Consider the following 25,177-nt stretch of genomic DNA (forward strand, 5'->3'; position numbering starts at 1 on the left):
TGTGTTTAATGCAATACCTGGCTTGGCGATAGACAAACAGAATTATGCTAGATTGGAATGGTATCTAGTTCCGTGATTCGCAGCATGCGAATGATATTATCAGGTATCTTTCTATGTTTATTCATATACCATGAAAACAGAAAGCAGATGTTCTCGACTTGCAACTGTGCTCTATTTTTTAGATAAGGAGTCAACCGACAACAAGGATAAAAACATACGCCGTGTGATTTCTGTTTAGAATAGCATTAGAATAGTATCCATACTTCCAAATATATTTTGATTGCATACACCTGTGTGCGAAAGTTTGTTTTGATTTGTAAACATATCTAATTAATATAGATACAAATACACGCAAAATACAATTGAACCTGCATATGAATTTTTATTATCCAAATCAACACCAAGAAATTACTAACAAAGAACCATTAATAATCATACCGTATTAAGCAAAATATTATGTGTGTATCTATATATTATATTCCAAAAGGGAAAAAATAGTTGAGAGCTCTTTGACCATGTTCAGTACACGCCACAACGTATCTTTCCGTTTTCACATAACTTTTATGGCATGTTTTACCTTTACGCAATTAATAGGAAAAGTTCCATGAGACACAATTGGCAATAAATAATGCGCGCGACACAAACCATGTCATTTATATCGACAAAAAACTTAACGCTGTAAATGTCACTTATGATGATATTTTCATATCGCATTTTCCAATTCATTGAATGTTTGGTTCAGGTTTTTTGAGTTTCAACTTTCACATATCACCGATCATTCTAAAAGCGGTAATCGCTGTGATACCAGTTTTAATAACTATTTGATCAGGTTCGTTTTCTTTAATCATTTAAAAGCAAGTGCGCTTTGATCAGTTTGAGCGCTTTGCTGACGTAAGTTCCCTTTGATAGTTGTTACAATGCACTCCAATATGTAACGGATATTAAAAACATCATCGCTTAAGGATCATATGAATTGTTTGACGTGTCAGCTAACGTACACATTGATGCTGATACTGTTCAAGGTTAAACTTGAACACGTGGTTACATGGTGACATTTCTCGCAGAACCGAAAGTAGAAGGACTGACTTTAGGGACATCCAATAAAATTAATAGTCCAAAGCTCTCATTTCATCGCCGGAATCTGTAGTTTTTGTCTTTTATAAAACCAACACTAACAAACAGCATGTTGACGCATATCACGAAACCGGAAGTGCAATGGAAATGAGGGGCTTTAGAGAGTGACAAAATGAATGCTCAAGTGATCATATAATCCAATCCCAATAACGCTTTTGAAAGCTTTAGTGATAGTTATATTATCGGGTTGAAATTTAAATGCCTATTCAGTCGATTTTATACTTCAAATCATAATTGCACAAATTGCTAATGGACTCAGAATACCGTCTACGAATTTCAACGGATTAGTTTCACTGCGGTTCGTCAATGTTCAAATATTTGTTGAAAGGAAAAACAGTGGTGAGTGATGTAATCATTACAAATAGCAGAATACGTGAAACAATCCATTTGACACTTAACCGGGTACAGGGGTATCGGTCTTGTTGGTTACTATTGTGATATGGTGAATCTCTTCACATCCTACGCATGCTCAATCTATATCCTAGCAATTAATTACTCTATAGTACGTTACAAGCTTTATCAGTCTCTGGTCTGTCATTTCATAAAGTTTGCGTTATATAACGCACCTTGCTTAAGTATAGACAATAACTCCCACCACCTTCGAAGTTAACATGATTTATTACATAATTACTTCTCATTTTTCAAACTAGCTCCCATATCATCAGTCATACTATGCTGTACAATGATGCTCGACAGTGATTGGTAAAGTGCGTGGGTGGCGCTGATTAAGAACAAGAAATGATAAAACAGCGGAACCGGAAGTAGAGCAAGGAAACAAAACAAGAAATATTTGTTAACCATATATGTTTTAGTACTCCACCTAAGCAGATTTGTAATTACAGCAGAGTATGTTATTTTGTATTGGTTACGGTGCATAGTCGTATCAATGAAACGTCACTTTACATAGCGGCGGTGTATAGGAGTTGACTGGCTGCCAGCCTAACAATGCCTTGTATACCAACACGAACTGCGCGGTGGTGTAATTACCAATGACCTGCTGCAGCATGTGCAGCCATAAAGACCTGAAGGAGGAACATGCTGCCCTGCCAGAACATGCCTATACGTCCCAGACGTCTCTGGCTCCTGTCAATCATATAGGTCAATCTGGCATCTTTATGACGATGATCCATACTTTTATAAAATAATATTTTCGGTGCGTTAAAACATTGCTATGTGTAGGTCAATACGTACAGGTATCAAAGGGAGCAAAAAATAGACAACATTTATTAATTTAGTTTTCCGGATGCATTAGAGTTAGAAATCCAGTAACACAATTAGCACAAAATAATTCCACTTCATTTTCGCTTAGATGATATTTCAGGGTATTTGTTGTTTTCAAAATATTCACGAATACACAAATTCTTGAAGAGGGCTCTTACGTGAATAAATTTGTGTTTGCGCTCTCTCGTACAATTACGTCACGTAATGACGTGATTTTCAGTAATAAAGTTGACTTGACCTTCCTGTTACCTAGTGTATTCTGGGGCGTCGTTAGGTCGTACAGATTATCTGTTAATTATATCGAGCAGAATCATGTTTATCCTCTTAGAAATATATGAGGGCGTACACTACTATGGCAGCAAGTAAGACAATATAACATCAAATAAATGTATTTAAAAAAAGGTATTGATAAAGGGAAGCGGTTAATAAATAAGAAAAACTAGAAAAACATCATATCCATAATCAAGTTTAAAATACTTAATGTTCTGACACTTATAAAACTACTTATACTAATTTAAAATAATATTGAAAAAAAAATATTCCTGTGTTTGAAATCACTTTCATTAAGAAATACATGTCAATGCGATATGGAGTTTAACTGAATCACAATTCACAAACAAAAATTGTGTATACAACTTTTTTTTATCTTAAAGATATGGCAATCAATATTATTACAATCTTCTTCCCAAAACACATACTTAATACAACTACAAATCTTTTTTTAGGTATTGGCTTGTGAATAATATTAAACTATTAAATGGTTTTTTCTTAGATATTGGCTTGTGAATTAAATTTCCATGAACATGTCTAAAATATTGAAAAAATACTGATAACTTATATGAAGTATAGTAGACACAGAAGAAATACTGATGTCAAAACTCACGTCGGGACAAGGAACGTGGAGCGAAGCCTACAGAATGAAGCCAGTTTTCATTTCTAGGGATTCGTACGTTTGTCTGATTGTCAGACTCGTCACCAGTCTGAGACGTATCCCTGATATACGTTGGCTTCTGTTGACAAATATTAGCCCACGGTTGACGTCATTATGGTCAAGCAACAGCCGCCGGATGATTTGAATTTCTCCGTGTACTCGTGACAAGAAAGAAGACACCGCGTTAAAGAAGATAAACACGTATCAGGTAGCAATGCTGATGTTTTTGCAGACAGGTATTTTTTGTTGTCGAAGTAAATCTGAATATGAGGAAGCTAATGGGTATGTTTGCTAGGAAGTTAAGTTACTAATGGGTATGTTTGCTAGGAAGTTAAGTTACTAATGAACAGTCTTGGTTATATATAAAAAACGTCCAATAGCTACGGTCAGTGTAATAAAATTGTAATATTTGATAATCTTATTTGCATCAAAATGTTTCAGGAACAGTGGTTAACTTAATACTTTTACACCTATTGTCCTCTATTACAGGTTTCTAAACTTCTTGAACTTGTTTTAAAGACATAATACATAATATTTGAATGTAAAATTAGAAAATAATGTCCGATTTAGAATTGTATTGTATATGACACATGTTTACCAAATGTGGGTTTATCGTCCATTTAGAATACAATCGTGACTTCTCAGTCCTTAAACTGGTACTAGATGTGACATCTGTATCATCGTAAAGCTGTTTGGACCAGTTAAGTAGACATGTACAGCATAAAGTCCATGTAACAGCCGACTACAGTGACATGGCTATCCGGGATTTCCGCACTTTAAGTGTCAATATGGGTCAATTTTGGAGCAGAAATATCCTTCCAAGTACCACTTGAAAATCCAATATAATTCCCTATACTGATATTAACATTCTTTGATAAATACAAGTAACCATAGATCCTAGTTTTTGAAGACCTTATATACATGTTGACCAATACTACCTTTAAAATGAAACTATTTTATAACCATTGTACGATCATATACAGCATATAGCGTTGCTTTTTCTTTCTACTTTGTATACAAGATGATGATAAAAGAATATTTATTTTCTTTCAAACGATAAATCTTACCTTTTGGACATGTTTTATTTATATCTGATTTTATAGAATAATAATCATTAATGCCAATAAAAATGCTCACCTACATGTCACTACTCTTCAACAAATCATTCACCAGAATATTGATAAAACAAAATTCAATGTTCTATCTAGATAAGAGTTATACATCGAGAAGAATGTTCCATAAACAAGGAAATATTTTTTTAATTTTTGAAAATCATGTAATATACTATAAGTTATCAGCGGTACCTTAACATCAACTTAAGGAATATACAAGGCGTGACAAACGAATCGACATCCTGTTTTTTCATGACGTTGTTCAGGAAATGTCAACGCTAAACCATTGGAAGATTGCGGACACACTTTATCTTTACTTTGGTAAGGGAAAGCATCACATGTAACTATATGGGGCAGAGAGAGGCGTTTCTTACAACAATAACTTCAAGTTTTGATAGATTTCTCAGTTTTTATGATGCGGTCAATAGGTCATGCGGTCCCTCAAAAGGAGAAGAAAAGCAGTTGAGACACCATGAAAACACTCTTATTAGTGTAACGGTTGTCTTTACATTTTGTAAATACACGATCAATGAACAGACTCACAAGAACGTTTGGAAATATTTCTTACTAATATAATACGGTATAATGTAGGTAGTGGTAGAGAGAAAACGTATGAATTATCCCCGAGATAGCAGAAGTATACACAGCTGCTCGCACCACTGATACGTTAGAGATTCCCTTCCCAATTAAGACTTTCTTTTCAACTTACGTTCATTCATCAAGAGCATAGATAACAACTCAAGTACAATTAGAAAGATATAAAAGTCTGGATCTGTTTTGTTCGACAGTCGAGTCTCCCCGCCAGGTGAAAGGTAAAAGGGGGTCACCACTTGAGAAACCACTTACTTTTCCTTGATAAAGTATGAAGTTAACAGCAACATAGCAGTCGTGTCGAAATGTAATATATAGAGTCAATACCATAGACAAAGGCTCGATTGGCTTTGCGTACCACACTATACCTAGTCCTTGACCTAATGGCACGCCGTCTGAACTATGTCATCTATTCCACACAGATCAGAGATGGTACCAGCATCCTTTGTCTGTTGGATGAAATACACTGAGGAATAAATATGTGTCTGAGGGGTAATTCAGTTGATATATTGAAGGTAACAGGGATGATTGAATTTAGATTAAAATCACATCGCGCATTGGAATTCAATCTCACCTGTCAATGAATTGTGATCTAAGAAAATACTTAAAAATGGAAAATATAGTAATTGGAGTTTTTTCTATTGGAATGGACATCGCATTTGAATCGTTCAAGGAACAAAACAATTAACCAACATTTAAACTTGGTAAGACTTGCAAAATGTCTTCAGCTACGGTTTTTATAAAATCTCATATACAATGATCAAAAGATCACATATGTGTATTGCAACCGTCTGATAGCGTCCCCATTTCATTAGATACATTAATGAGGGTCCTAATAACAATGAATTCAGATGGGTAGTGAAATGAACCATCTGTCAGATTATCATGATCTTCTGAAGCTTGTGACCGGAGTTCTGAATAGTCTGTGATATTTGTTATTGATTAAGGAATAAACACTTGCTCTTTTGGTGTACATGGACTTTTTTTACTCTCATATTTTAAAGGATGATTTTGGGCATTCTTGATTTCTCATCTTATTTCCTTAACATTTGTATTTTGATAAAGGATTCTTAAAACTGTGTTCATAAGAAGATGCAACACGTTGCCGCGGAGGAGAATTGTAATGTATTAGAACATCTCTCTGGTATTTAAGACACCGTTGGCGCAGTGTGTCGTTGTAAGTTTTATATATACACAATATCATATCATAACAATATCTAACTACAAAAATACAGGACTCTGTCAAATGCTTTGTATATATGACACTGTTGCAAGATGCTCTGAAATTGGCTTCAGTACATTCAGTTTATTGCACATTTTGGCCAATATTCCACGTTTCATGTCTCTTAAGATTTTCATCAGCATGAAAGAAGTCGACTACAAGGCCATTAAATGTCATTAGTTAGGATGCACATGATATTTGGAAAGCACGCACCCAATTTGTGCATTTCAAACTTGTTTTGGTATGCCCCCGATTCTTTATGGTTGGCCCAGATGCTGATTGTCTATACATAACGAGATCGCATACAGTGAGCATCAAACAACCAGAAACAACGGCCGACTCTCGGATCGTTTTCAGGGGTGTTGGTTTGACTCTTTTTCTAAACAAAAGTATCATGTTTAACAAAGAAGGTGCTATCTCTTACCACCTCTATGAAAGGCGTTATTTTAATGGAGATCGAATTCTCGGTAAATGCCTGCGTTCTGTTTTGCTTCCAAATGTTAAAGCGGCATTCGTTTTGCTGACAGTATAAGGACAGATGAGTCGCATTGTAGAGCTTCAATTAATTTGGCGTCAAGGAGAGACGATGCATACAAACAGTCTTATCAAGGATCCCACTGCCCTGATTTTATAGTTAGTGGTGAGGTTCTCTTAAACGTCCCGTCCTTAATGACAAAGGATTTAAGAACACACATCACCCTTCTCTAACTACCTATATCAGATAGATAACTGCAGCAACTTGCAAGTGTCTTAAATGTTTAGATTTTTTTCGTCTTAACGGAGGCCATCTACACAATACGTGAATAAGGACCACACACAAACAAATCGTCAAACGGAAGGTTTCACCAGAGATATATAACACATATCACAGACGAATGTGAAAAATCAAATGATCTTTCTGGCTGCAAAATGTGCACCTTGCCAATATTATACTCTGATATCAGTATATACACAGCAGCGACGTTGGTGAAGCCAGGCTATAGGGTGTTTCTTCTGGGTGTAGCTGCAGGGGCATCAGAAGTCGAAATTAATATACTGCCAAAGGATTGAAGTGTATAGTTTTGACGACCCAGAGGCTATAGTCGCTGATTGATTGGCTTCATTTTAAAATAAAAAAGTAAAACTAGGCAATAATTCAGCTTAAATGTTGTTTTAAAGAGCGGAACGTAACACACGACGAGCTCCATAACTGATATTCTTGTTATTGTGGGTCATTTAAGAATGGTCTCATTCTATGTATTCATTGCGTTGCGCGTATAAATGTCGATTTATTTTGGGAGGCTGCGGAATAAATGTAATGTGTCCCTTGTGCAATAATGGAAAAAAATTAGCGAGCTAGCAGAAAGCAAAAGACCAAAACCATATTGCATTGACCACAGCGTCCCGTTCATGATTAACATGCTTAATGTTATAATTTCATTTAAATCCTCCCTAACGACAAGAACATTATTCTGTATCAACAACAAAGAATCAGAGATATGTTTTATTCTTGTGTAATTGCTCCTCAGGTTTACAAACATATTGAACATAAAAAATATTGATTATTTCACATTGTTGTGCTACATTTGTCACGCCGATACTATGAAATACTATATCAAAGTAATTCTCTGACTGCTTGTGATGTTGAAGAGAGGATAGATTGATTTGACTGAATGTGAGATCTATGAATGTATGGCCTGTTCCTGAACTTACGTACACAATAATCAATAATCAATCTTCCCTTCCACTGTCCTTCGTCACCTGTGGATATGGTCAGGTCACTTTCTGTCCGCCCGGTGCTAATCACCAGTGTCATTGGTAATGGGAATTGACATATGACATTATACCTGATACCTGATGCATGCATATCTATGTATATCTGATGGAGACGGATTAAAATAAGCGTTAACACTTGTTTCCGTATCCAATTCATGTCATACTGATTTGATTTTGTATTGTATCATAGGTTTTATAATGAATTAATAAAAAGTTCACATGGTGTATATCTATTACATAAAAATTCAAAGCATCAAACAGACAAATGCGAGAAACGAAACGTTATTGGTAACTGGAAAACAATATTTTAAATATCAGTTATTTTCATTAGAAGGGCCCAGATGGCAACAAATAGCAATATAAGACGTCTTTATACAACTCTAATATGTAACAATAAGTTGAACTGATCAAAAACACATAGATGACATTTTACATGAGTCGGTATGGAATATTATTGTTAAAGTCACCGTTGGTTTGTAACAGTACATCTCGGAATTCGAATATACGCTTTGTTCAAATGTTTTTGTTTTTGGTCTTGTACATGTTAATACTCAGAAATAGTTTACAAAAGTGTCCTAATTTGGTGACAATACATAATTTGACACAGCAGTAGCCTGTCAAATGGTATTATCATTACTTTGATTTCAATATTAGCATGCTGACCAGTTTTGGTCACCAACTCACGGTATTTATATTACACCTTAACAAGTTACGACCTAACACTCCATAAAGATTAATGATTGTGCGTGAACTCCTAAAAATTGGCCCCAGTTATCGCTGGTGACCTCCAGGATATGTTCACAACCTCCAGGTCATGTTCACACTGTAAGGTTCCACGGATTAAGGTCATGATTGGGAAGTAGTTTAAACAGATAATTCTTGCATTATCATCGACATTCGTTCTCAAAATGAAGTTATCTTGTATCATCACCACATTTGTCATTTCTTAAGTACTGTCTTATGTGGTTATTATCAGATATAAAAACGACTTCCTTCTTATCCATCCAATCGTGTGTCTTTTTTGTTGTTTCGTTTTTCGGGTTTCTGATTTTTTTTTCATGTCACTTACTCGGGATCAAAGGATTCTCTGTTGTCTGGACGATATCATGGCTTGGCTTATCAAAATGATTTATGTACAAAATGAAGATATAAATTTATTTTGTTCCAATGCAATCATTACGTTACGAGATTCCACATCCTCGCACAGTAAATAGGATTGGCGGCTCAAGTGTGTGTATAAAATACTTGGCAGCTGACGGTTAAAGAACAGTTCACCTGGAAATCGGTTACCGACAAAAACATAAACAATACAGGGACGTTTAAATAGCGACAAAACGTAATTGGCAGATAAACTTCACTTAAACTGTTCATGAATTGCCAGCTCTGCTCGGGAAAAAACATATACGATGTCATCACTTTTAATGGGATACGAAAATTGTAATTCAAATGTTACCTGTTGCAAAACGGACTTACTGTTTTATCACAATTTATCATTTGATTTTTATTTTCATTAAAACTATACAATCACGAACATTTCCCCTATAATTACGAAAAGGATATTGCTTACTTGACACATGTTTTAACTCTAATTACAATGCGAAATTACGTCCTTACCATTAGAACAAAATAACTCAAATTTTCAAAGTTTGGAATTCTGACTAAACAGTCAATTGTTGAGATCCCAGAAACGGGGTTTTTTTTGTATCAAGCAGGTTTGTTAAGTTCTACGGCGGCGTATTAGGGCCACTACAAAATTTTATTTATCTTGTACGTACAAGATATTATCTTGTACGTACAACTTAGTATCTTGTACGTACAACTTAGTATCTTGTACGTACAAGATAGTATCTTGTACGTACAAGATAGTATCTTGTACGTACAAGTTAGTATCTTGTTCGTACAAGATAGTATCTTGTACGTACAAGATAGTATCTTGTACGTACAACTTAGTATCTTGTACGTACAACTTAGTATCTTGTACGTACAAGATAGTATCTTGTACGTACAAGTTAGTATCTTGTTCGTACAATATAGTATCTTGTACGTACAAGATAGCATCTTGTACGTACAAGTTATTATCTTGTACGTACAAGTTAGTATCTTGTACGTACAAGTTATTATCTTGTACGTACAAGATAGTTTTTACTCTTGTACGTACAAGTATAGTATCTTGTACGTACAACTGTAGTATCTTATACGTACAACTTAGATAGTATCTTGTACGTACAAGTTAGTATCTTGTTCGTACAAGATAGTATCTTGTACGTACAAGATAGTAGTTTGTACGTACAAGTTATTATCTTGTACGTACAAGTTAGTATCTTGTACGTACAAGTTATTATCTTGTACGTACAACTTAGTATCTTGTACGTACAAGATAGTATCTTGTACGTACAAGATAGTATCTTGTACGTACAAGTTATTATCTTGTACGTACAAGATAGTATCTTGTACGTACAAGTTACTATCTTGTACGTACAAGTTACTATCTTGTACGTACAAGTTACTATCTTGTACGTACAACTTATAGTATCTTGTACGAACAAGATAGTATTTTGTACGTACAACTTAGTATCTTGAACATACAAGTTGAGTTGAACTGCTGTTCATCACCGCAGAATTGAGTCACCCGCCTGATATTTTTCGTAATTAAAGATAGTTGGTCTACTTTGCATTGCTTCAAGCACGATCACAGGTTTATTAACTTATTTGACAATATTAAAAATATGAATATATATTAATGAGAACAATATCTTTTTCACAATCGTAATTTGAAATTGCCGGATTATGAGTTGAAACTGTATAGTCACTTGCATTATTTTGAAACTGACACTGTATAGTTCCTTTCGAGAAAACTGTATAGTCGCTTGCATTATTTTGAAACTGACACTGTATAGTTCCTTTCGAGAAAACTGTATAGTCGCTCGTTTTATAGATAAGATACATTTAGAGATAAAATGAATATGATACATCTCCGATGAATGATAAGTTTTATCTATTAAACAAATTCGTAATTTTCTTCAGTAATAAAAGTTAAATACTTCACAATGGTGCCATTATTGGAAATGTTTGAGCATTTATTTTACTTCAGAATAGTAGTATTGAAAATAATTAACTGCCTCCGAAAAAAAATCCTAGGCAATATGCCCTAATTCGAATGAGTTACTGATTGCACAGACAACAAAAGCAAAACAAATTATTTCATATGTGTTTTTGTGTTTATTAGACATATATACACACATCAATTATTGTCCAAATGATGATCATAGTAAATACTCTGTTATAAACATTTACATATATGTGTTCGGAAACTTATCACAGCATTACAACTCCACAACATATATTCTTTTCTTCCTTTGGCTTAAACAAAGTTTACGTAATATACGTATAGCTTCATGCGATGCCATTGTGACAGTAAACCAGCCACAGCCTTTAATACCGAGAGTTTCAACATTATACTATCTTGTACGTACAAGATACTAAGTTGTACGTACAAGATACTATCTTGTACGTACAAGATACTATCTTGTACGTACAAGATACTAACTTGTACGTACAAGATACTAAGTTGTACGTACAAGATAATAACTTGTACGTACAAGATACTAAGTTGTACGTACAAGATACTAAGTTGTACGTACAAGATAATATCTTGTACGTACAAGATACTATCTTGTACGTACAAGATACTAAGTTGTACGTACAAGATACTAAGTTGTACGTACAAGATACTATCTTGTACGTACAAGATACTAAGTTGTACGTACAAGATACTAAGTTGTACGTACAAGATACTATCTTGTACGTACAACTTAGTATCTTGTACGTACAAGATAGTATCTTGTGCGTACAACTTAGTATCTTGTAAGTACAAGTTAGTATCTTGTACGTACAAGTTACTATCTTGTACGTACAACTTATAGTATCTTGTACGTACAAGATAGTATCTTGTACGTACAAGATACTAAGTTGTACGTACAAGATAATAACTTGTACGTACAAGATACTATCTTGTACGTACAAGATACTAAGTTGTACGTACAAGATACTAAGTGTGTACGTACGTACAAGATACTATTTGTACGTACAAGATACTAAGTTGTACGTACAAGATACTAACTTTGTACGTACAAGATACTAACTTGTACGTACAAGATACTATCTTGTACGTACAAGATACTATCTTGTACGTACAAGATACTATTGTACGTACAAGATACTATTGTACGTACAAGATACTATCTTGTACGTACAAGATACTAACTTGTACGTACAAGATAAATTAAATTATATAGTGGCCCTAATACGCCGCCGTAAAGTTCTACCGAGAAAGACGTCATAAAGTTTGAAGCAGTGTACAAAACCCAATATCATCAATTTATTATGGTTGCATGCAATACAAAAATTATATATACAATTATTATTTACATATTATGGACTTAAAAAACTACAAAAAAAGGTAATGCGATATTTAGCACAGATAGCGCCATATTACCATCTGGTTTGGCGAATCCCATTTAATCAATTAAGAAATTGTTAATATTAGACTCACCTAGTCCAGGGACGAGTATGTTTAAAATACAACACACCGCTGCAGCTCCGATCGGCATACATGGTATAGCGTTATACAATGGACCGTGTTTCTCCGTCACTTCTATAATCTCGTCTCTATTATCCATAATCTGCACGCTCTTCTTTTTAGGGTGTCCCGTGAGGGACGCTTTTGCGTCTTCGCTTCCTGTTCCCGATGCCATTGTTGAGATAATATGTGCGTTATAAATCCAACTATGTTATTTGTAAACAACTTTTATAGCAGCATAAAACAATTCCATATGAACTTTATGATGCAATCAATTTATCACTTTTTGAAACTTTTTTTCTCACATTTATAATATATATATATATATATATATATATCCGCAGAAGTTTGAACTACTTTCCACAGCAGTTGTCGAATGCGAAGTGATACTACGATGGCACTCTGAAAATATATCAATGAAGGTATTTTTACGTTCAAATTATTTTCATCTTGAAAAACGGCAGTGTAGCTCCAGGTTGGCCTCCACTTACACTACAGACAGTGTAGGCCTACGACAACACTGTACACAAACTGGCAAGCAGAATCACACAACATAGTTGATATGGAAATTTTTCACAGATACATACGTACAGCCGCTCTCTTGTCTGCTTCACGATTTCTCTTGGATAATCAGCTTCGTCAGTCAGCTTTGGTTTTGACGTGCTGTTAGCGTCACGTGATATCGTATGTGTTCCTCCACACGCGCTTACCTCACGTGCACTGTAAACATAAGTATCTATATATATATGTATATGCTGTCCTGCTGGTGTTAATGAACTGGTCAAGGTAGACCTGGACTCCTGATTATGACAGGGTATGTATGTTATTGGAAATAAAGCAGCAATATATGTTCATTTCAAAGCGCATTACTGTAATGGTAATTAGGTTGTGGGCGCGTGGAAAACTGATTGACATCGTGTACGATAATGACGAAATCAATGTTCATAATTGTATCGTTTCAAGTGCTGTCATCACATATATCACAGGGAAATGGAGGCGATAAATAGCGACTCATCAATGTACATCCAAGTGTTTAAATACGTGTGTTACCATGCTTGTAAAATCTCACCTTACATATACGGTAAATTGGTATATTTCAGTGGGCATATTATTTTAGCCAAAGCAATATTAAGTTTCATGTCATAACTGCATCGTGATATTTACATTTTGATGCGATGCTTTGCTTGTTACATAATATGTCAAGAAACAATAAATAGGGATTAGATTTATACTCACGCGACTTTTCATTTATATTTTATGCAATATATAACCGTCATTAGGAAGTGACGTAATTATTCAATAAAAGACGGTCATAAGTGATATGAGCTTACTCAATTGAACAGCCAATAATGACTCCATATAAGGTAGAATCATTGATTAACTTTAAGAGACAATTTCAATTAATCAGATCATATATATAAATACGTATTTATTTACAGTAAAGGTTAATAAGGGCGCAGCCCTAAGGGCACGAAGTGCGAAGCACTTCTAAGGTAACACGTACACGAAAATATAACAAAAAAACAATCTTTTCAAATTCAATCCAACACACTGACAGCTTCAGTTAGCGGCCGCCATTGTTTTACCCACTGTAGAAAATCCCATCAGCGTGATGTCATGCTTTGAAGTCATCTCACTATATAATCAAGCGGTTCAAACGCTTTAATGATCCGACGAACATACTAATCTTCATCCGGCAGAAGTTTATGATCAGTGCTATTTGCTCTTTATATGCAAGCGTTCAAGTGATAGACCACTTTCAATATAATCAGCTAACCAAAAACGGAATATCTGTTACGGAAATAAAATGGGGATTTCCTTCTCAAATGGGGGTTTGAGGACAAGGACAGAGTGTGAATATATGAATAAAAAATAAACAGAAAATTCGGTCGGCTCCGTTATTTCGATAAATTGAACTTTTTAACATTGTATAATTAATAGTTTACTGAAACATCTGGTTGCGCCCTTTAAGGCCTTGCCTTCAGTCATGTTTTATATAGGATCTTGCATGAGTGATCATTTCATATGAAACAAGTCTAAAATGTTTTTATTTTTGCGAGCCTTTGCGAGCCTTGGCCAGCAAAAATAAAAACTTCGAGACGAGTTTCATAAAATCTCATATGAAATGAGCACAAATTTAAAAAGATACTTTTTATCCCATATCTACGTCAAAATGTATTCCGAAATTCCAGTAGAGGCCGCCATCTTGTCCCGCCGTCCTCGTAATCCTGACGTTACGTAATTTTTCCTTACGTCATATTTATTTTTTCTGTCAGACGTCAAAATGAATTTCCAGCCAATGAAAATAGTCCCAGGACATATTACATTTATGAAATATGCAAAAATATTACACGGATGAAATCACTGAAAAACAGGCGGATTATGTGATAAATAGTGTAATTATAAAGTATTTGTACTCGGCCATATGTGTGAACTCGGTAACGATTGTGCAACGAGGCGAAGCTTGCGCACTCTTTTTACAGTCACTGCAGATTGCCAAAGTTATCAAAACATCGGTGCTCAAGTAGTCTGACTTGACGATATTACATCCTTGGGAGTCATGTGATTATCTACGGTAGATTCACCGATATATGGAACAACTGCACTTGTGTTCGATGATACAAATGTGTTTGTGGTGACGCGTTAGTGTCATTACGTGGAGGTAATTTTTATATTTGACATTCATTATTTTGAAGAAAAATGAAAGCACTGCATGTTGGGATACTTTTTCCGTTTCTGTTATACAATTTTAATTTGAAAAAATGTAATATATAATATATGTATTTTTATTTACATTTTCCAAAATTCTATGAAAAACAGCACTACATGCGATGTGCGTCAAAATGCAAACAACGTCATGTCTAGTCGACTAGTATTTGTGTTAAGTAAACAAGCATAGCAAATGTAAATATATGTCAATAATTCAATTTTGCGTGTTACGAGCATTTTCATTGGCTTAAAAATTTACTTTATATCAGCCCATAAAGGAAGAAATGGCGTCGCCGCTTGTGTCGTTGCTTCTGATTAGCTGGGATTACGGCGTAATGATTTCATAGACAAAAGAGTCCCAAAATGAATTTTAAGTATTGAAGAGATTATCTTTAGTAAATTGAATTATAGGGATTAATTTGAATATATTTTTTATGTTCGCGGTTTATTTAGTGGTACACTCAGATTTTTGTGTTATATCTCCATAACAACAAAAATCTATTCAAGTTAATCCTTAAATGTACATTAGGTTATCCACCATTTTCATTTCCATACGATAACACAGGGGCCACTGATATATTCGGTTAAGAGCAAACGTGAAATGTGAGCGTTGGTTTGTCAATTAGGTTGAACTTACATCCTATTAACAGTTAGTCAAATTAAGGACGGCTCCCTCTGTATGCATTGCACTGCGCGTGTGTAAATCTTGCCAATTTTATAGTGTTATTTCACTGAAGCATGCCGCCATAGATACCGGACACACTCGCCCGGTTATCTTTTATGCTGCACTTTATACAGGGGCAGAAGCATCTTTTATAATTATAGTCCAGGGTGTGTCTTGGCCGCTGACAAAACACCTTTTTCACCGGGACGAGCGCTCCACCCAAGGTCGATAGTGAGGCAAGGGAGGCAATTTCCATATGTCAACTGAACCGAAGTGATGGCAGTGACCATTAAAGCATCCCATGTCTGTCCACATCTTCAAGTAAAGTCACATTTACTATTTTATTAATTATTAATTGTTTTAAACCAGTTAACCTGGATACAATGCTCTCCAAACAGATAGAGAAAAGTGAATATGTTCTTAATACTCAACAAAATTTGACACTGAAGTATGAAATATAAAAAACTGATGTCCGAACTAATAATAAAATTTCACGATATATTTATCTTTGGTATTTTTTTTAAAATGGCGAAGCCGTTGTGTCAATTCATAGAACGATGACACGAGCTTTTTCGTTAATTGCTTATTACGCACAATGCAGATGGATGGGGCGCAACTGCAGTAATTCAGCAGATGGTGCATGCTGTGTGAGAACTTCATTTTTGACGTGGGATCCGCCAAGGATTTCAGAGAGAGTATCGTACATACTGAATACTCCTGGCTAGCGAAGTTGTCCATGTCCAGACAATATTGTCTCTTCCCTCATACATACAGGTGTAATTAATACTGGTTTGTGTCGGGAAATGCACCCATGTTGCCTGAGTTTGTTTTGCTTGGCTACCCATGCAATTCAGCATCGTGTCGTCACAGCGTCGACACAATTACTATTTTCTCGGTACAATTTAAACTTTTATTTTCTTTGAAACTAGACTGCCGTTTTACTTTAAAAGACGCAAACAACAGGATTTGGGTTGAAAATATCAATTTTCATATGTGGAGAATTAACTTGCGGTCGCGGTTTTCGAATTTATTTCAAAATAACGTCGTAAAATTGCAATAAAACATCAAGGTAGAAGAGAAAAATACTCTTTCATATGTGGATATGAAGGATAGGGATATTTTACACTCGAGATCTGACCCTCGGGTAGAATATTGCTATCCTTCATATTCACATGTTATATACCATTGTTTAGACAGTACTTTTTCACATATTCTCCTCTCTCAATTGAACTAACCGCCCTGATATCTGTATAACTGTTGTACTAGTAGTCAGGAGAACTAAGTATCATTTTCTCCGAACCCGAGTATTGTTCTTACTCCAGTTTAGATAACAGAACTGTATTCTTAAGATGTGCAAGCATAAACAGCCAAGATAATGTAGCCGTGTTTCTTTAATCTCGCATGCTGAAGGGATTACTATTTATGACGACAGTTAGCTCAGCTTGGCATCGTTCATGTCTATTTTAGACACAAGACACACTGCAGAAAGTCAAGATTGTGACTTGAATGCATATAATATCTTACTCTTATTGAGGAACGGGCAATTGTTGGGGGGAACACATCCACCTTTCCACTTTGGTGTTACGAATTGTATGTATACATGAGATTAGTATGCTGTTTATAATTAGCTTTCGTTAAGTTTCAAACTTCTCTAACGAAAAGAGTGCTGATATCGCAGCCATAACACGAACATATTTGCCACAACAACATCAACATACAAACATGATCTGTTTATATCTCGGATCACTTCAAATCACGATTTAATGGGAAATATCAGATATGGAAAGGCGGGCGTTCTTGCATGAGCGAAGGCCGCGCTAGAAAGCAGCAATATTCAAGGGTGTTTGAAGGATGAAGATAGATCTAGTGAAAAATGAGACTTGTGATATTCAAAATTATTTGTTTTATCAACTTATTTTGTAAAACTAATTGTACCCTTATTATATGCCTAGGAGTTACGTCTTTTTGTAATTTCGTCTGCAATTGGTCATTCGGCAGGCTTTACAGATAAACAGGACAGTCGATTGTAAATTCCCAACAGCGGAACCGCAGACCAAGGCTCGAAAGGCCGCCAGAGTTCTAATACTTGATAATTTCCTTTATGTAGAATCTGACTTGTATGAAAGACAAAAGTCAGCAAGCCAAATTTTAGTGATGTTAAATATTCTAGAGACTGATGGCCAGTCTAACCAATGACCAACAACATGCAATTAGAACGTAGTGTTCGCAGATGAATATTCCTATTATCAAGCGTGCGTGTTTATGCGTGTAACAACACTATCAGTACATGCACATGTGCATATTATTAATTAGTGCATTTACGGCAACTGTATACATAAATCAGTGGACACTCGTAAGAGTAGGGAAACAGTATGTCTGTATGTTCTGCTGTATAAACTTTTACGTCATTGTTTATTATAAGATGCCGAAAACTACGCTCCCTGTCGTTCGACTGGACAGGCTATAACATCATATGTATTTAAATGCATGTATGTACATGTATGTAGATTGTTCATTGTATGTATGTTTGCATTTATATTGTATATTGTGTGTGCATGTTTTTAAGTAAATATGTAAGTAAGAATTGTATGCATTTGTTAAAAGTCAGGTTAAAAAAAGAAAGAAATTGCTGTCAACTGGTGGTAAAATGATTCTATGCTGCTCTGAGTGAAGAAGAAAAAAGATCATTTACATTATACTTGAAACCTTTATTGTGAAGACAGAAAAAATTCCCCGCATGACCTTGAATGTGTCCTTGACATCAGCCCCTACATGACCCTGGGTGTGTCCTTGACATCAGCCCCTACATGACCCTGAGTGTGTCCTTGACATCAGCCCCTACATGACCCTGAATGTGTCCTTGACATCAACCCCTACATGACCCTGGGTGTGTCCTTGACATCAGCCCCTACATGACCCTGAGTGTGTCCTTGACATCAGCCTCTATATGACCCTGGGTGTGTCCTTGACATCAGCCACTACATGACCCTGAGTGTGTCCTTGACATCAGCCCCTATATGACCCTAGGTGTGTCCTTGACATCAGCCCCTACATGACCCTGAGTGTGTCCTTGACATCAGCCCCTACATGACCCTGAATGTGTCCTTGACATCAGCCCCTACATGACCCTGGGTGTGTCCTTGACATCAGCCCCTACATGACCCTGAGTGTGTCCTTGACATCAGCCCCTACATGACCCTGAATGTGTCCTTGACATCAGCCCCTACATGACCCTGGGTGTGTCCCCTTGACATCAGCCCCTACATGACCCTGAATATGTCCTTGAAATTAGTCCCTACATGACTCTGGCTGTTTTCTTGACACCAGTCCCCATTTGATAACAACACCATTTTAATCACAAAATGTAGGATCGAAACCTGTTTGACTCGAAGGTCTTCTCATTCAACCGTATTGGTCTTAAGTATAGCTGGACTAAATCATGTTATTCCAAAGTAGCAGAATTGCAGAAACACTCGTATTCAGATACTCGACGGAATTACCACCAATAGAAACACCTATATTCAGATACTAAGAATATAAGATCTAGTGTGAAGTGTTGTTCTGAAATATAAGAATGCAATGAATCAATGCTGTATCGGTGTTGTAAATTCGATGGCGACCTCTTCTTTATTTACCTTTTATATGTTAAGATAAGTTAATATAAATGGAAATTGAAGGATATGTGATATGAAATAAAAATAAAAGTTATTACTGTATATTAAATGCTGGTGCAGCCTTATGATGTTAGGGAAAAAATACAAAAATGCGATGATTAAATGAAATATATTAATGACTAATAAGAATGTTTTTCGAGGATTTCATTAATAGTTGAACATTAAATAAACTACATGTTGAACTGAAATATTGAGTCAGATGTAGTTGGCTGTACATGGTGTCATTGATGCTTATAATTCCTAGTTTCATTGCTTTTACATAATTACTATATCAATTATTCAAATTGTTAAAAGGCAATATATTTCGTTAAATTGCATTCTATTTATTCCATTTCAATTTATTTGAAATTACCACCGAGACAGATAATTTTACTTCTAAAATGACCCTACATAGTGCCTTCAGAAAGACGATAGCAGCTCCGTTTCAACAAAAATGACAAAAAAGTCTCTTCAACGGGGCCGTGGAAATTCATGGTGGCACTTTCTCATGCATTATGCATGAGCGAGACCTCCGCTGCAATCTCAATGGCTGACTGAAATGAAAAGTTATTATGCTCCATTCGGGACACGTCGTCATTTACCTTTGGCGTAACCCACACACCAGAGACTCCCGGTAAAACTACATAATAATGCATTTGAAAGTGCCACCATGGATTTTCACGGCCCGATTTAGGACATTTTTGTGTCACGTCTTATTGACGGCACTTTGTATAGTTGTGTAGGGGGATTTCGAAAGGAAAATTATCGTTCTTTTCAACGGTAGTAACCGGTTTTAAGAAGACGTGTTAGAAATGTGATATTTAAGCTGATAAAACTATATGGGTAGAATTTTTGAGTCGGGGAGCTTTCCATCCTTTAAGTGTTAAGTACTATGTAGAATACTTTACCGATTTACGTCTGAAATGGTCTATGGAGGCTCTGGTGGGTTCACATATTAGAAATTGGTAAACCCGACCGTGCGAATACCACGAAAACTACTAGCTGATTTGTAGAGGCCAATAGAAAAACTTATTTCGGCATGTAATGAATTACAAATTTGTGAGTAATTTGACTCAGTGGTTCTTCTCGGCTTTATTTGTATTAACTATGGTAAATAGATATTTTGTTGATTTTGTATAAGGATATTTTGTCAAAGTTTACTGTTAGAACGCAATGAACTTATTACATGTACAAATGCTAACGAGAAAAAATAATGTTAGTTTTATATAAGGAGATATTGCATTTTACTAACAACGACACAAAATTGAGTAGGGTTCATAGTTTATATCCGTAGGTCGGTGGTTTTCGTCGGTACTTTGGTTTTACTCCTCCCCATCATCAAATCGTTCTTCAATAACACTTTCTGTAAAGTCAAATGCTAAGTTATCTATTCTTACACTGTATACATTAAATATACCCCTGCTGATTATAATGCTTGACCAGCATCAACAGATCGTCCTTTTATGTTTGGGTACTCTATTGGACATCAACTGTCATACGAGATGTTAAGCAGACACTAATACGACCATTACCTTGACTGTTTGACGTGATTCTCAACGATTTGAGCTTTAAGACCATCAAGTGATTGCGTGCTTCCATTACCATACAAGATATATAAAACAAATGGCTTTAAAATCCTTGGAAACGAGACATCATAGCTTATGCGATATCATTTGTCAGCTAGGATATTGATAGAGTTTAAGCCTTCGCGACCATTTTGTGCTTCGGACGTGTCGAATGGATCCAAATGGTTGTATGCTTAAATACTATGAGGATGACTTATTGTCAATGTCCAACACTCTCCTACGCATATCGTCCTGTACTTCCGGCGGGTCAAATACAGATACACCTCTTTGAGCAGTCACCCCATCAAATCTCGGTAAAGTCAAGATGTTTACGACACACTTATCATCAAAACCAAAATGAATGTCATCATTCAAGGTAAAACTTCATCAAACATTCATCTGGAAAACTGATTATAAACTGATTATGTAATAACACAGATATGTCATGGGTTACTGTGCTGTAGTGACACGAAGGCAGAGTGCAATGCAAACGTTGTTGATTGCCACTACCGGGGAGAAAATACATATTGGTATAAGTAAATTATGTAATAATCAATCATCTTTATTTACTACGTCACGTGCATATAGTATAATAATGGCCCACATTAGTTACTAGAAAGTATGATAGCATGATAGGTTTGAATAAAGAAGCATTTCATAGTTTGAGAAGAAGTCACAATTTTGTTCACTGCTTGTGATATTTTCACACACTTGTCATAAAAATTGTCCCTGTGTGTCCACGTGCGTGTAGTCTATTACGTTAGGAATCCTGTCTAGTAAATTATATACCTATATGTCCAAATCAGCAGATGCCGAAGTAATTTACGTAGATATAAATGACTACCCCTCAGCCCTGCTGTTGTTCAGTGAGGTGTAGCATTACACGAGACGAGTGACAATGGACAAACAAGTTATATAGGAAGGGATACCTAGACGGAGAGTATATTACTCCAAAGTCCATAAGGTTTGTAACCTACAGCAGATTATCACGGCGAGAAATATATGTTTAGGAATTCAATTATGTAGCGCAGGCAAATGAGGCGATTTTCGTATCGTAATCGACTAAGCTAATTACCTCCCCGTGTTACTGTGGGGAAATGAGCAGGCATGTGTATGATTATACAGGAGTGTTTGAATAAATCATTGGAACCATTTTCTTGATCAGATTTATAAGCTAACATATACATTACGTACATTTTTACCCTTCCTTCAGTTCTCGATATTACATTTTTCTGTCTCTTTGGGCACACTTTGTTTTACTCTTACTATAACGCTTATATCAATCAACGGAATAAGCACCATGGGATTAAAAATTGTTTTATGCCATTACTATTTTTAAACATATTAACATATAGTATACTAATTAAACCGGGTACACCAGGTTCAACTTTGGTGGTAGGATAAATGAGTATGAGGAAAGCCATGTTACAGCCAAACGTCAGTATTTAAGGACGAAAATAAAAACCAGAGCATTAAGTACTCGGCTGCCACGACCTAAAAATGCTAAGTCTCTGTTTATCTGAGCTGCCTAAGTCAATCCTCAGAAAACTGTCTGAAAATGACTGTTTCGGTAAATTTCTACTCAATTGTTACTCAGCATTTAGTTTAATTATGCTTTCATAAAGATGTAGTAATAGTTTCATCACTTTCTTGGGCATAATGCAGAATATGCGGAATTGCATCTAGACTACATTGCATGTTAGACATTAGCTTTTTTTCTGCGTGGCTTGTACTTCTTCCATGACAAGAAGGTTCGGATCTCCGAGAATGATGTCGAAACTGTTAGTGGAATTCGTCATTCACAGTGTTTCCATCATCCCAAATTACCGTGTACGTGGTTTGAATACAGAACAGCTACACGACAGTTTACATTGGTTACATACGCACGTGTTCCCATTTATCTCTAGGATCGAAAATTATAGTCCTTGGGTGAAGAGTCTACTAGACCCCGTACCGAGCAGGACCGCAGTTAGACCGTGCACGTGCGGCGTATATATCTAAAGGTCAACCGATGCCAACGAGGTTTGTTTTACTAATATGTGGGTCATTCAAAACCAATAACGTTTGTTATACACACAAATCTATTCATGCCGGCAAATCTGGGGGTTGTATACAAAGGGAATTAACACAGCACGTGGATGCCACATAAATCTTTGTTATATAAATTTGACGTGCGCGTGCATGAAAATACCTTCAGATGTGTAAACAATTCAAGTGTTATCTTGAAGAGAACGGCCTGTACTACTTTGCGTATAAAGAACTATCCTTACACATTTCTCAGAACACAGGTGCATAACAAAGCATGCACCTGAAAGTGCACCATAGGTAATTTGACATTTATCTACAACCACAATAGCTTAGCATTCTACTCCATATTTTATCTGTCTACAAGGACTCCAGGCATATATAAGTATTATTGAAAGACAACGACTTGTACTTTATTTTATGCACTTTTGCTTTGCAATGTTGATTCGATCTTAGTAAATAACGTGCCAAATGTGAAACCAGTGTTATAATGAATGTGTATTACTTGTATGAGTGTTATTCATCATAGGTTTTTTGTGTTCATTTTATATGAGATTTTATGACTATCAACTTGAATCTTTGCTCGCCAAAGCTTTCAAAATTAAAAACTTCTTAGACTTGTTTAAAAAAATCCAATATGAAATTATTATTCAGTTAATTATATAAGTTCCTGCTGTATGTACTTTATCAACTCTGCACCAATTATAAGTTTAAGCTCATAAATGCGTTAAGCAAACACAATAGCATACATTAAACAGCCAAAGCTTCTGCAGCTAAATTCCATTTGACATGTTATCACAACTGTTACCCAATTCAATAGTTTTATCTTTATATAGACCAATGGCTCATTACATTGGATATTCGAGTTGGTTGCAGTAAGATTTAGATGTGCGAGTGATTTACCAAACATTTAAAGGAAAACAAACTATCGCCAGGGGTTGGACTACTTCATTATGTTTTTAACTTTTCGACATGTATAACATGTATTTACACATTTATAAAGGTTATGATCAATCTCTCGAGGTCCCCTTATTACGTGTTGATAATAACAGTGACTGATAGGTTTTCAGGCTTGACCCTCATTCGACCTATTTTTTCAGGGTGGATGTCGCTGAGGAAGCTAAGTTACGGAGCCTCTGGTACAGTTATTCGAATGCGTTTGGAGGTGTATCAGTATAAAGTGTGCACCTTGGAGAACTCCGTTGCCTTGAGTTTTGTACCAAAGAAATTAATATATTTTATATTTTTCTTGTATTTTTGTGATACCTGATTCAAGTATCGTAATGCCTTCGTCTACGGCGTCGTCAGCATAAAGGTTTCAGTTTAGGTTATCAAACTCAGATTCCTTACAAACACCCATTCCCAAGTGCTTTCTTGCGTTTGACCTGGTGTTATCTCATTAAGATTTCATTTCAGTTTGGATTTTATTTTATTTGCTTGTAATGTCTTTTCGTTCCCATGCTGTTTTCTCTTTTTATGATATCCTATAACTCATTCAACACTATCAACAAAGTTTGATATCGTACACTGGATATAATCAAATATTCTGTTGACTCCTTATAATTACCACTAACCTCTACCTTATTTATGGTTTAGCGAAACTAACCAGGAGGCATTGAATATGCGGCTGTGAGTTATATCACATCAGAAATGATTTCAATTCTATCTTACCACTTTTTTTTATTTTATACATGTATTCTTATAAAACATGCCAGGATCCACTAATTATCGTGATTGAATTCTCCAGTTGTGGTATATCCACAGGATGTTATAAAATGGTCACCACTTCTTCATCGGAGGTCCATTTCTCATGGAGAGTGAGAATCATAATAAACTTAACTCCGCTCGTTGGCCAGTACATTTGTATTTGGGTCAAACAGGAACTCGGGTCTGGTTCCTAGTTACGTTTAGGGTCTCGCACAATTAAATCAACCAATCAGCAAGTGTTTCATACGAAAGTAGTCTGGTGAGAAAATCAAGTTCCCTATCTTAATAGGATTTGAATTTAAAAAGTTT

At 35.6% G+C, this 25,177-nt stretch overlaps 1 protein-coding gene across 1 annotated transcript in view; it reads right to left on the reverse strand.

The window, feature by feature from the left end:
- Positions 1–13,331, reverse strand: part of LOC138318390 (protein stum homolog) — a 53,952-nt gene extending 40,621 nt beyond the window's left edge. The window contains exon 1 of the mRNA XM_069260701.1: positions 12,519–13,331. Coding sequence (XP_069116802.1) covers positions 12,519–12,720 — 202 coding nt within the window. The 5' untranslated portion in view covers positions 12,721–13,331. The remainder of the gene's footprint in view (positions 1–12,518) is intronic.
- Between the last annotated feature and the right edge of the window lie 11,846 nt (positions 13,332–25,177).

This window comes from Argopecten irradians, chromosome 3, assembly GCF_041381155.1.
Source record: "Argopecten irradians isolate NY chromosome 3, Ai_NY, whole genome shotgun sequence".
Lineage (NCBI taxonomy): Eukaryota > Metazoa > Mollusca > Bivalvia > Pectinida > Pectinidae > Argopecten > Argopecten irradians.